This window comes from Panthera onca, chromosome F1, assembly GCF_046562875.1.
Source record: "Panthera onca isolate mPanOnc1 chromosome F1, mPanOnc1 haplotype 2, whole genome shotgun sequence".
NCBI classification, from domain to species: Eukaryota; Metazoa; Chordata; class Mammalia; order Carnivora; family Felidae; genus Panthera; species Panthera onca.
Genome location: NC_138355.1, coordinates 15,221,794 through 15,234,779, shown reverse-complemented (window position 1 = coordinate 15,234,779; position 12,986 = coordinate 15,221,794). Strand labels below are relative to the sequence as shown.

The 12,986-nt window shown below is 46.4% G+C and overlaps 1 protein-coding gene across 1 annotated transcript; it reads left to right on the top strand.

The window, feature by feature from the left end:
• Window positions 1-235: 235 nt before the first annotated feature.
• Window positions 236-10,024, top strand: SELE (selectin E). The gene is made up of 13 exons (XM_060643465.3): window positions 236-321; window positions 667-750; window positions 1,342-1,728; window positions 2,075-2,182; window positions 2,597-2,782; window positions 3,733-3,918; window positions 4,572-4,760; window positions 4,881-5,069; window positions 5,280-5,456; window positions 5,964-6,074; window positions 7,057-7,078; window positions 7,184-7,256; window positions 8,149-10,024. Exons 2-12 carry the CDS (start codon window positions 693-695, stop codon window positions 7,239-7,241), a joined length of 1,671 nt encoding a protein of 556 aa, XP_060499448.3. The 5' UTR covers window positions 236-321; window positions 667-692; the 3' UTR covers window positions 7,242-7,256; window positions 8,149-10,024.
• Window positions 10,025-12,986: the final 2,962 nt, after the last annotated feature.

Here is a 12,986-nt window from a genome sequence, read left to right as displayed (position 1 = left end):
CACGTTAAAAAAATGTTTTAAAAATGGTATGAACAGAGGCGAATTAGCTTGGCGGCCCAGGGTTTCTGACATCACTGTAATTTTTTGGCGTTATGGACATTCCCGGGAAACTTTTTGGATGCTACTGGGGAATTCCTGTCTCCTGGGCTTGGATACATCCTCCTATTACTCACAGGAAGCCAGCGCCCCTATAAAGAGGCTGCCGCACGAGCAGTGCTCTGCTGTTCTTGGCTGACTTCACCCAGAACTGCCAAGTGGCACAAGACAGAAGCAGCCAGCGACACGAGGAGTCAGACGTGGACGCCACCGCCTCACAAAACAGTAAGTGCAGCGTAAGGGCCATGAAACAAGATTATCCATATGAACAGACAGGCAGAGAGCCTTTGGATAAACGGCCTGGGCAGGTTCTTGTTGTATTCAGACTTCGTTAAAATCTGGCTTTTCTCTTGCACCTAAACGATGAAAATCTTAACTTGTGTAGGCATTCATTCCCATGATCTTTGAAACAAAGATGGGAGCGCTGTTATCTTTTACCTAAAATCTGCTGCTGCTGCTGCTGCTGCTGCTGCTGCTGCTGCTGCTGCTGAAAACATCATTGTAGAATGAGCTCAGTGACTGGCTACCTAAAATTTCTTTCTGTAATGAATGTTGTACTTTTTCCCCCAGCAAGGCATTTCAAGACTCATCTTTTGATGACAAGAACCCTGGAAGTCATGACTGCTTCACGACTTCTCCCTGCTCTCACTCTTGGTAAGTCAATGTCATTCGTTAGACCAAGGTTTCTCATCCTTGACATTATTGGCAGTTTGGACAGGAAAATTTCTCCCCGTGGCCAGGGGCGGGGGGTGGGCTGTGCATTGTAGGGTGTTTTGCAGCATCCCGGTCTCTCTGCCCAGGGTGTTCTGCCCCGGGCTAAGGGCAATTTACTTTACCCCTTAGTGCCTCCCAATGTGTCAAGTGCTGATCATAAATGGCCTGCTTCCCAGAGGCATTGTGAGGCTCCAGCAGCATGGAGAGGACCTCGGACAGTGCTTGGTGGTGCATATTCAGTACTCAGGAAAGCTCAGTTATTCTGATTATTATTCTACTGTAGTGGATATACTGGTAGATGGTGGTGGGCAAGTGCAGGGAGAGCATCAAGCGGGGGGCTCAGTCCCCAAAGATATGCACAGTGAATGGCAGTTTCTCCATCTCTCCCCTTTCTTACTTTGGAAAAGAGGAAAAAAACTTGAGTCATCCCCAAGGCTACCGCATGATGAAAATAAGAGTGCAAAGCCCAGTTAAAAGAGTCAGACCACAGCAGGACTAAACGTTCCATGCCTTTCACGCTTTCCTCTTTAGTGCTTCTCCTGCTTAAAGGGAGCAGAGCCTGGTCTTACAACGCCTCCACAGAAATCATGACCTTCGACGAAGCTAGTGCGTATTGCCAGCAACGGTACACACATCTGGTCGCGATTCAAAACCAGGAAGAGATCAAGCACCTGAACTCCATCTTGAGCTACTCGCCAACTTACTACTGGATCGGAATCAGAAAGGTCAACGATACGTGGACCTGGATAGGGACCCAGAAGCCTCTGACCGAAGAAGCCAGGAACTGGGCTCCTGGTGAACCGAACAATAAGCAAAGCAATGAGGACTGTGTGGAGATCTACATCAAGAGAGACAAGGACGCGGGCAAGTGGAATGACGAGAGATGTAGCAAAAAGAAGCTTGCCTTGTGCTACACAGGTACGGGGCTCGGGGCAGCCCTGGGAGGCAGTTTCAGGGTGGGGGGGCGTCTTGACAAGGTGCGGACAGTGTGCAAGAATTGGTCTCCACTATGGTAATTTTACGTTCTAAACTACAGGGCTTTAAAACATCGTTTGGGAGATTACTTCTTTGACATTAGCAATCAAGGTCCAACCTCGTTGAGCTTAAAGCTCGGCTTTGGCATTGGGTGATCTTCAGTTAAGATCTCTGGCAGTCCGCGTCCCTGGCGACGTCGCCAATGATCTCTGTGGCACACTCATGATGCGAAGGAACGCATTCTAAGCACAGTAATGACCTTCCTCCCCACGGATTGTGTTTCCTGCAGCTGCCTGTACCCCTACATCCTGCAGTGGCCACGGCGAGTGTGTGGAGACCGTCAACAACTACACGTGCGAGTGCTACCCCGGCTTCAAGGGACTCAGGTGCGAGCAAGGTAAGCGTCGCGTCGCCTTTGCCTTCACTTGAGTTGGTAGCACCATCCCGCGTGCCAGCTGGCTCTGGCGTCGGGTCTGCCTGTCTTCCCTTCCCTGGGCCACATGGTGCCCTGTGGCGGTCAAGAGCCGAGGTCGTGAAGTGAAAGTCAGACCCCACCCCCAACCAGCTTCAAAGCCCAGATTTACCACTCTGACTTAGGGCACCTGGACCAGGTAGTTAAAACCCCCCGAGTCCCAGCTGTGTCATTGCAAAAAGGAGGCTAATAATGGTATCAGCTTCAATGGTGAGGCTGATTGGAATGAATGCATAGTGCCTGGCACATAGGAAGCATAAACAGTAGTTATACCTTCCAGGGTTTTCTCACTTCATGCAAGATGACAGAGAGCAACACTGATGTGGTTTCTCCTTTCAGCGGTGACCTGTCAAGCGCGGGAAGCCCCCGAGCACGGAAGCCTGGTTTGCACCCACCCTCTGGGGACCTTCAGCTACAATTCTTTTTGCTCTGTCAGCTGCGAAAAGGGCTACCTCCCAAGCAGCACAGAGGCCACGCGGTGCACGTCCACGGGAGAATGGAGCGCCCCCGCTCCTGCCTGCAATGGTAAATCTCTCTCCAAATGCCCAGAACATTCTCAAACTCACCCTTCATTGTCTTGTTTTGTTTCGTTTTGTTTTGGATCCAACGTCACAACGTTTCCAAGACTCCAGGGAAAGTTCTTTTGGTTGTTTTTAGTAGGACTTCCCTCAGCCAATATGTATGGCCAATAGGGTGCCTGCTTGGTTTGAGAGAGGTTTATATCCCATGTTTGCAGTGGATGCTTCTCCGGCTCTGGTGACTTGTAAGCGAGTGCCCATAACAGCAGAACCCACTTGAGAAATCGTAATGACTTGTCTTCTCCTGCTTAATCTCTCTCATGCAGTGGAGATGGATTTAAGACCATGGTAGTCAAGCAGCCCCCATATCTATTTTTCTCTTCAGTCTTTTTAATCTTTTAAGAGAGACAGAGAGAGAGGGAGGGAGAGAATCTCAAGGGGTCTCCGTGCCCAGCACAGAGTCCAATGGAGGGCTCAATCTCAGGCCTCCGGATCACGACGTGAGCTGAAATCAAGAGCCGGAGGCTTGACTAAGCCACCCAGGCACCCCTCTCTCTCAGTCTTATCTTTCTAGGCCAGAGACGGAAGCTTTTGGCTTCCAGGTCCCGCTGGGCTGACATAAATGAATGTCCTGTGTATGTCAGGACATAACAGGACATAAATCATGATCTAGAATCTGGGTTTTTTTCTTCGTTTTCGCCTTACATAACATAGATCAGGGACATCGTAAAGTAGACCAGAAACCACTCAGCATAGTCAGAGTATAAATCAATCAGAGAAGATGAAAGTATTAATAAAAAAGCATCAAAGTTTTACTGTGTGCGCGCGTGTCCCCAAGACTTATCTTAGGACTTTGGGATCTGCCGTTTGAAGGCTGCTTCCTCGCCCCGTTATAAACTCCAGTTCAATAGGCAGCGAACATATCTGTAAATTTCATGGTGTCTTTCAAATCCCCAGTGGTCGTGTGCGATGCTCTGACAAATCCTGCCAACGGAGTCATGGACTGTTCCCAAAGCTCTGGAAACTTCCCATGGAACACGACTTGTGCCTTTGCGTGTGAAGAAGGATTTGAACTAATGGGATCCCAGCGCCTCCAGTGTACCTCATCCGGGAAATGGGACGATGAGAAGCCAACGTGTAAAGGTAGAGTCGCTCCACATCAAGATTGACCATAAACATTCTTTTTCTCAACCTGTACTTGAAATTGCCCATAACTGGCAGGGATGAGAATGTGTCAAGGACGGCGTCATACGTAGAGACGCACTTAATACCCGGATAAGCACTAAAACTTAATTCACTTTAAAGCAAGAGCAACAATATGGAAAGCAAGCAGTTTTCGCTGTCGGGTACTGGTATTCTTGTAGCCAGATACAGCACAGAATGACTTCCAGTGGCACGAAGCCACGAGACCGGAATCAAGCTGCAAAGCAGACACATTTCATGCGCTACCTTCTTACCTTCTTTGCATTTTGGCATCATCTGTAAGCATCCAGGACCCATCAGTTGCTTTCTGATTACATAACCTTTTCGTCCTGACGGTAACTCCTTCGAGTGTCAGAGCAGTGCTCAGGAACCACTGGTTCCGTGAAAGGCCTCCCTTTACTGAATGCCATTGTCCGTGAAGGGACTGGCGTTCGGAGAAAACACAGGCATCTTCCCAGTTGTCCAGGGAGTCATGAAGAGCCTTGAGACCTCTGAGTGTTGCTTCGTCTATGATGAACCGGGTTCATTCATCAAACACCAAGGGCCCTCCAGTTCCTCCGCAATGTTTTCTGACCATGATTTTGGTGTCTCAGCTTTTCAGTGCAAAGCCCTGTCCCGCCCAGAGAGAGGCTACGTGAGTTGTCTTCCTGCTGCTTCTGGAAGTTTCCAAAAGGGGTCCAGCTGTGAGTTCTTCTGCGAACAGGGATTTGTCTTGAAGGGATCCAAAAAGCTCCAGTGTGGCCCTACAGGCGAATGGGACAGTGAGGAGCCCACGTGTGAAGGTACAGTTTTTGTCTTTATTTTAACACAAAAACCATGGGAGGGCTGGAGACGTGACTACGTGCGAAACCTTCCGCTGCCCGATACAACTTTCTGATAATGTGCTGGCTCGTGTGTTCCAGCTGTGAAGTGCGATGCCGTCCGGCAGCCCCAGCGCGGCTCTGTGACATGTACCCATTCCCCCGCTGGAGAGTTCACCTACAAGTCCTCCTGCGCCTTCAGCTGTGAAGAAGGCTTCAAATTGCGTGGGTCAGCTCAAGTCGAGTGCACATCTCAGGGCCAGTGGACGCAGGAAGTCCCCTCCTGCCAAGGTAGGACTGAATTTAGACCTTAAGGAGCCTAGGTCAAAAACTTCACATGTATCTGAACCTCGATTGCCCCACGGGCCTTGATCCTAACTTGCTACGAGCTGAAAACCAAGGAGTGCGTCTAAGTTACGCCTGCTGATGGCTTTTCAATCAGGGTTAGACGTTTTCCAGTAGATCTTTACTAACCGCCGCGCGTGTGCCTGTCGTTTGCAGCCGTACGATGTTCGGGACTGGCAGCGTCGGGAAAAATGAACGTGAGCTGTGACGGGGAGCCCGCGTTTGGCGCTGTGTGTGCGTTTGCGTGTCCTGAGGGGTGGACCCTCAATGGCTCCGCAGCTCTGACGTGCGATGCCACGGGACACTGGTCCGGGACGCTGCCTACCTGCGAAGGTGAAGCATTAGTTGGTGCGGGTTGCCTGGGGGGACTAGACGGAAGAAGGGGAAAGCCAGGAACCATTCATTACGTTCAGGCCAGGGGGGTTGCCAAGGTGAAAAAGCTGGTGACCATTTCATTTTATGGGCATAGAGGGAGAACCGAGGAGGTGACACGTGGGCGGAATAGGTAGAACTGCGACGAGGGCGAAAAGGGGAGCCAGAGGTAAAAGTAGGGGGGAAAGGAGAGCAAGGGAGGGAGAAGAGAGCGCGTGTAGAAGAGAGCACAGTAGGGACCCAGGCGCAGTGGGTTCTGTTCTTCAAGCCTGGCAGGTGAGGGCACTCCTGGCCGTGGCCGGAGACAGGCCCGCGCAGGTGGCTTGGGTCAATCTCAGAGGCCTGTAGTGCCCTGTCTCTCCCTCGTGCATTGAAGTAGACGGCTTATCCATGTGCCAAGAAAAGGGCACAGAAGACTTTACGTTCAGTTCCTTCTCGTGAAAGTTCTTCCCTCCTCTGTCTCCCTAGCTCCCACTGAGTCCAGCATTCCCTTGGCTGTTGGACTCACCGCCGCTGGGACCTCCCTCATGACGGTAGCATCATTTGTCCTCTGGCTTCTGAAACGCCTGCGGAAGAGAGGTAAGGGAGCTTGGGAACGTACTCCAAAAATGTTTTTTTGAAAAATGTATTTTTTTTTCCTCATTGGTGAGTCATGTTCTCTCTTGCACGTTTCTAAAATTTTCTTTAATGTTTATTTATTTATTTTGAGAGAAAGAGAGCACAAGCAGGGGAGGGGGGCAGAGAGAGAGGGGAGAGGGAGAGAGAATCCCGAGCATGGAGCCTGATGTAGGGCTCGAACTCGCAAACTGTGAGGTCATGACCCGAGCTGAAATCAAGAGTCAGACATTTAACCGATCGAGCCACGCCGGTGTCCCCTCTCTTGCACGTCTTGGCAGTAATTAGACTCTAGTTACAAAACACTAATAAACTGCAGTGTAATTGAGCAGTGGTCCTAGGGAAAGAGTTTACAGTACAGCTTGAAGTGGGGAGGGGTTTTAGGAAATAAAAATGTTCGTTGTGTTCACAGCAGACAACTCCAGGGGGTGCCATTCACATGGAATTCTGTGGTTCCCCTCGGAGTGGGTGCAGTGAGCCTGCCATGATGGGTGCTCCCAGGAAGTGGCTAAAACGGCTCCGAAACATTTATTTGGAATACAGGCTTCAATGTGGGAAATCTCCTAGGGAATACGCCAACGTGTGTAGCCACACTCACAGTTTGGCTCTACAGAATATTTGACATTTTTAAAAATTAAGTTCTGACATTTATAAAATAGGAACTTTCACGTAAAATCTAGATTTGGGACTTCTCATGAAAAACGGGCAGATGAACTTGGCAAGCTGAGCGGGTAGCTATTGGCCAGCATTAGAAAGCTGCTGGGCCCCTAGGATGAGCGTGCATTTCACACCCGCTGCCCCCATGCTGTGTTTGCACTCTGATTATTACAGGGGCCCTGAAGGCATTGGGTTTGCAGTCCCTGGAGGATAGAGTCATATTGTTTCTGAATTTAATACGGCCCTGAGAGTCTTTTAGTCCAACTTAATGGTTTTCTTTTTCTTGCAGCAAAGAAATTTGTTCCTGCCAGGTAAGTTGCATTCTTGTCCAAAGCATGCCTTTGAACATTCTACACATTTTTCCCTGTTCATGTCGGAAAACAGTGCTTTACTTAGTGTTTTTATGCACTCCACAGCAGCTGCCAAAGCCTCCAATCAGATGGATCCTACCAGATGCCTTCTGAGTCCCTTTAAGTCCAAAGGAATCAGGTAAGACTTGAAAACCATATATGATTTTGAGAGAGCATATCCTCCAAACCTGCCAGTTTCTGGGGGGAAAATCACCACCTTCACGGTGTTGGATGGAAAACTGTTTCATTTCTTTGTAGAAGGACAGGAACAAGGATCTGGGCTTTATTGAGTCATTTCACTTGTGAAAGTTGTTAATAAAAATGATGACAGCTAACCTTTATGTGGCACTTAGTATCTTCCAGAAACTGTTCTGAGTTGGGAATTCTAGGAGATAGAGACTTGTTGCTGTGTTTCCTGTTATACAGATGTAGAACACGAGAGACAGACAAGTTAAATAACTTGCCTAAAATCTCAAAGCTAGTGAGTGACAGCCAGAATTCAAACCTAGGCAGTCTGGTTCTAGAATCTGTGCTCTGCTTTGTGAGAATTGTGAAGGGTCAAGTCCCCCTCACCCCCCCCCCCGCCCCGAATAGATTTTGTTAATTAATAGTCTTTATTTTTTAAGGCAGTTTTAGGTTCACAAAAAAAAATTAGCAGAAACTGGACTCCCAACATACTCCCTCACCCTCCAATTTCCTTTGTTATCAACATCCTGTATTAGTGTGGCATTTTGTTACAAATGATGGGCCAATATTGATACGTTATTATTAGCTAAAGTTCACCCTTTATATCAGTGTTCTCTCTTGGCTTTGTATATTTTACAGGTTTTGACAAGTGTGTAATGACTTCTATCTGCCATTAGAGTATCATATAGAATAGTTTCGCTGCCCTAACTGAATAAGGCTTTGAGGTTCATAGGTGGACTCCCCCGTGATAGTGAACACGGTGGTCCGTGGTAGACGGTGAATTTTGTTGTTGCTACGAATACAGAATATTAAGCGTCCTGATGCCATGCTCTCTCTGTTCGCAGGAACACAGTTTCCTCCAGGGAACTAGAGCCATACCCTGAAGATGGCAAGGACAGAGAGCACTCCTCTGGTCTCTGGCCCTCCTCACCTCCCACACCTGCTGCCTTTAAGCTGGGAGCGAGGCACCCACGAGGACTTCACCCGTCCAAACTCCAGTGAGCAAGGCCAGTCTGCCATCAGCGAGTCAGCCTTCTCTTTGCTGTTCTCTGTGTCTGGAAAGTACTGGCCGATGGAGGGAAAGCATATTCTCTTCCAGGCAAATGTGAAGGGACCCAGGCTCCACGATCTCAAGAATTCCTGTTCTATCTCTCCGCCCCGCTCACTGTGAGATCTCAGTGGAGAACCACAGGATTTTGTGGCCTTGCTTCTTTCTTTTGCCCCTCACGGTGTCTCTGCTGATTACATGGTTGCTGTCATGGGGCTGAAATATTGTCAAGAGTTTAGGGGAAACCGCTTGGCCAAAGATATTCTATCACCAACGTGAAAACAAATGACAGTTTTGTAATGCCCCCAGGCGAGTGCATGGGGAAATCCTACTTAATGCTCTGTGGGAGGATGACTAAAGGACAGTCTTAATCACTTTTCTCCCTGTGGGATTCACTGCTTTTTAAAGTGCCGTGAGGGATTGTGCTCTCTTTATTTGCATTGACGACAGGACAATCTTCCCTAATTCTTAATTCAGTGTATGTGTTTTAGAGACTCTAAACTATGTACACATTAGGACTGCAATAGGGTAGAAGTGACTTATCCTAGATCTTTGTTCAGTCACAGTTTCTAATGTCCCATCTGTAGTAACTTTATTTCAAAAAAGGGCAAATACTGTTTATAATGTTAACCAGGGTGAAGTTCTAAATTTTTTGTTCCCGTTGCTTTTCAAAACATTAGTATCAGCACAGTAGAATCTGAATGGCACGCGCTTATACACTGTCAGCTCTTTTTCCAGAGGTAGGTGGTTTTCCGTGATGAAAAGCTTCCACGGGGCCAAATGTTCCGATTTGCTAAAAGCAGAAATGCAGACAAAGGTACAACTCTTTGAATGTCTCTGTTGACAAAAACGTGTAGTCACACGGATGTGCTTTAGCATTTCTCCAAAGACGTTTGTCAGGGGTGACGTGTCCACATATAATTCTCATATATTACATTAGATGTTAAATCCATGATAGGGACTCACCTTGTAAAAGATTTGTCTGGTGGGTTTTTTGAAAAGTGGAGACTTATAATATTTATTCCCTAATTGTGTTATTCTGTTTGTTAAGAGTGTTCGTGAAGAGAGGAAAGTCAGTATGAATGAGCATATGTATTTATTTATCAGGGAGTTTAAAATTCCTCAGGGATCCCCACTGATCGTTGGCAGTGAGAAATTCTTGGCCAGTCCATTGCCCAAGCTTCTCGCTCCGTCTTGCAAGTTACGTGAGAATCAAAACTCTCCCACACGTACATTAACTTAGCATGTGTTGAAAATCAAAGTTTCTGACAAATGCGGGCTGCGTGTTGGTAAAGGCAAAGCCATAAGTAACCAGGGAGGTATGCTAAGTGTCAGAACGGTAGAGAATTTTAAGGGGCAAAAGAACTCTGGAAAATAAGGGAGAGAGAAATAAACATCTACTGCAAGCAGACTACCTAGAGAATGAATTATTATTTTCTCTGAAATTGTTCGAATGTTGTAAATATTTATACTGTGATGTAAACAGCTGTGTGAAATGTAAATATGGTCCGTGTTTTAAACGGTTTTTAAAACGGGTTTTGAAAAGCATTTTAAATTATGATTCAAAATATTTTACAGTTTTTTAAAGTATGTATTTATTTAAGCTTATGCCATACCTATTTTGTATGTGATGTGGCCAGCGCAAAGTTTGATAATAAACGTGTTTATGTTTAGTGCTGTGTGTAGGTTCTTTCTTAAAAATTCAATTTTATTTGGATAAAATTCGCATGCCATAAGATTCACCCTTTTTTCAGTGGACGGTCCGGTAGTCTTGGTGCATTCATAAGAGGGTACAAACATCACTGCAAGAGAGTTGTGGCTATAATCCAGGAGATTTTGTTCTTCTCCCTAATCTCCCAATGGTACCAAATCCTATCAACACTTCTTTTCATAACCCGTAACCAGCCGTGTTCTATTCCCACGGACAGCCTCAGAACAGACCCTTGTCACCATCCCTGGATTACATGATAAAATCCCCACGAACTCGTTGGTCTCCAGTCTCTGAATCGGCTGCTGGGAGGGACTGTGGACCCAAGTCACTGACAACAGCCCACAAATCATACAAAATCTAGTCTTTTCCTGTCTCCCAGCCTCACTTTACACCATGCCTCTTTAGACATGGCATTCCACCCAGGATGGAGAGCTGTGTCTGCCCACTTTGGTGCCTTTGAACACACTGGGTTGTTTCACCTGGAGTTACCTACCCCCATCAAGGACAACCTCCCCCCCCCCCCCCCAAGCCACACACACTCCATTCTTTGCCTGCTGTCCTACTCAGGTTTCAGGTTCTCTGCTCAAGTGTCCCTTCGTGACAATAGGCTCCTTAGACTAGCTCACCTCTTCGATGCTCTCACAGCCCATATTTTTCTGCCTTCCTTTAATTACAATTAAATAATCTGTGTAATTGTTTCATACTTGTCTTTTCTACTAGATTCTAAGTTCCTTAAGGGTAGGAACACATTACCTTGTTCATTGCTGTGTTCCTAGAATGTAACAGATTTCCGATACGCGGTAGATACTCAGCAAATATGTTTTGAACGAATGAATCAATCGGTGGATGAACAAATACAGATTTGGGCTCATGATAAGGAGCAGGACCCCTTTTCTCAAAGGGAATGAGTTGTCTCAGAAGGCAAGGTTTAAAACCCTGTTAGGGAGACAAGATATGTTTGGCAACAGGACGGAACAGAATGGAAATGAAGAAGAAATAGAGGAACTAGTTAATGGCCTGAAGGTTCAGTGAGGTAGGATGAAGAAGTGTCGCAGTGAGATACTTGAGCACCAGAGTTACAAGAATAGGTGGCCACGATTAAAGAGTGGGATGCTGGAGTACGTGATTGTAGAGGTGACACCATTTTGGGTGATGTCAAAGTTGAGGCTGTGTCCAGGGAAGAGGGTAGTTGAAGCTGAGTGGGGGAGGATGTTATTGGAGATCTAGGCCCCCAGTCGTGGGGTTACTGGTTGTTGTGTGAGACTGTGCATTCCTTCTACCCACGATAAACTCATGTTGGAAACTGCAGTGAACACAGCCTGGGTCGGTTGCAGGCATCTGTGATGGGGGTGTAGGCACAAGGGAAGGGCACTTCCTTTTATGGGCCTAGGGCTTCTGCTTTCAATGGCACTCAGTGAGTTTTCCTTCAGCCATCTCATGGTGGGCAAATAGTCCCCCAGCATTGGTTTCAATCTCTCCAGGGTTTTGTGATGGCTTATAATGCTCACCCACTCACTCTAGTTCTGCCCTTTGGGGAGCACAGAATAACTGAAAGACTACTATTCTCCACCCCCTCCCCCGGCCTCCCTTCAAGTGACCGCTAACATGTCCTGTGACCTTGCCTACCCCACATCTCTTCAGATTGAAGGTGCACCATTTTTAAAATTGTTATTGAGGTGAAGTTTATATAACATAAAAGCAACCATTTTAAAGCGTACAATCTAGAGTGATATCTAGTGTGTTCATAAAGTTGTGCAGTCACCACCTCTATCTTGTTAAAGATACTCTCATCAAAAGGAAATCTTGTACCCATTAAGCAGTCGGTCCCCATTACCCCCTCCCCTCCCCGTCCCTGGCAACCACCAGTTTGCTTTCTGCCTCTATTGATTTACCTATTCTAGATATTTCATATGAATGAGATCACACAATATCTGGCCTTTTGTATCTGGCATCTTTCACTAAGCATAATGCATTCAAGGTACATCCTCATCATAACATGTATCTGTACTTTGTTCCATTTTGTGACTGAATTACATCCCATAGTATAGATGAATGCGCACTCAATTTAAGCCAAACTTCTCATTGTATTCTCAAGAAAAATGTTTTCAACAAACACAAAATCCATTCATAGGACTCAGAAGCATCCATTTGAAAAATGCTTTGATAAACGCCAAAACCACAGCACGGATGCACTCAGTGAGAGGAACTTGGTGAGGGGCACGGTGATGTGGTCTGAGTTCTCTAGAAATCTAACTTGATATAAGGTCAGAATTTAAATGTATAGGAGAATGAATAAATTGCATTTTTTATCTGACCATTTCACTAAATAACTCTCCCTACACTTCAGAAACCAACGTTGGATGGACCCGAGGTTTCTTCTCTCCATCAAGGGCCCGGAATTCTGGTACACCATGTAGACATAGTCCAAATCTGGAGCCTAAAGGTAGTTGTGTCTGGGTGCCAGATGACCTAAACTGGCTTTCTGAAGAAAACCCTGGATTGGTATATGGTTTTCAAAGAAGAACAAAAATGTCCAACAAAGCGTAGAACAACAAAGACATCCAACAAAAGAGTAAGACTGGAAAAAAAAGAAAGGAGATATAAAGTCTTTTCTTAGTAAAAGAAAAAGACACTTGTAGCTTATGACCCCAAAGGGGTTCGTTTATCCATTTATTCATCCATTGGCTCAATTGGCATTTATTGAATGCTGGACCTTCTGCTTCTGAAAATGTAGAGGATTGATATTCTGAAAACTCTACTGCTCTGATCTTTTGCATTTCCAGGTGGATTATAATAACCTGTTTAAATGACTAGCTGAGCTTCCAAAAAAGAATGGAACCCCAGAGGACAAAAATGATTAGGAAGCAGGCACCTGACCAATGTAAGAGTTTGTGAGCCAATGTGAGAACTTTAGATTTTACTCT

Excerpts from the sequence above, each read along its gene's own strand:
- SELE (XM_060643465.3), top strand. The coding sequence starts at position 693 with ATGACAAGAACCCTGGAAGTCATGACTGCTTCACGACTTCTCCCTGCT. Across the intron at positions 2,783-3,732 it reads CCCCGCTCCTGCCTGCAATG|TGGTCGTGTGCGATGCTCTG; the intron begins GTAAATCTCTCT and ends TCAAATCCCCAG. Across the intron at positions 4,761-4,880 it reads TGAGGAGCCCACGTGTGAAG|CTGTGAAGTGCGATGCCGTC; the intron begins GTACAGTTTTTG and ends CGTGTGTTCCAG.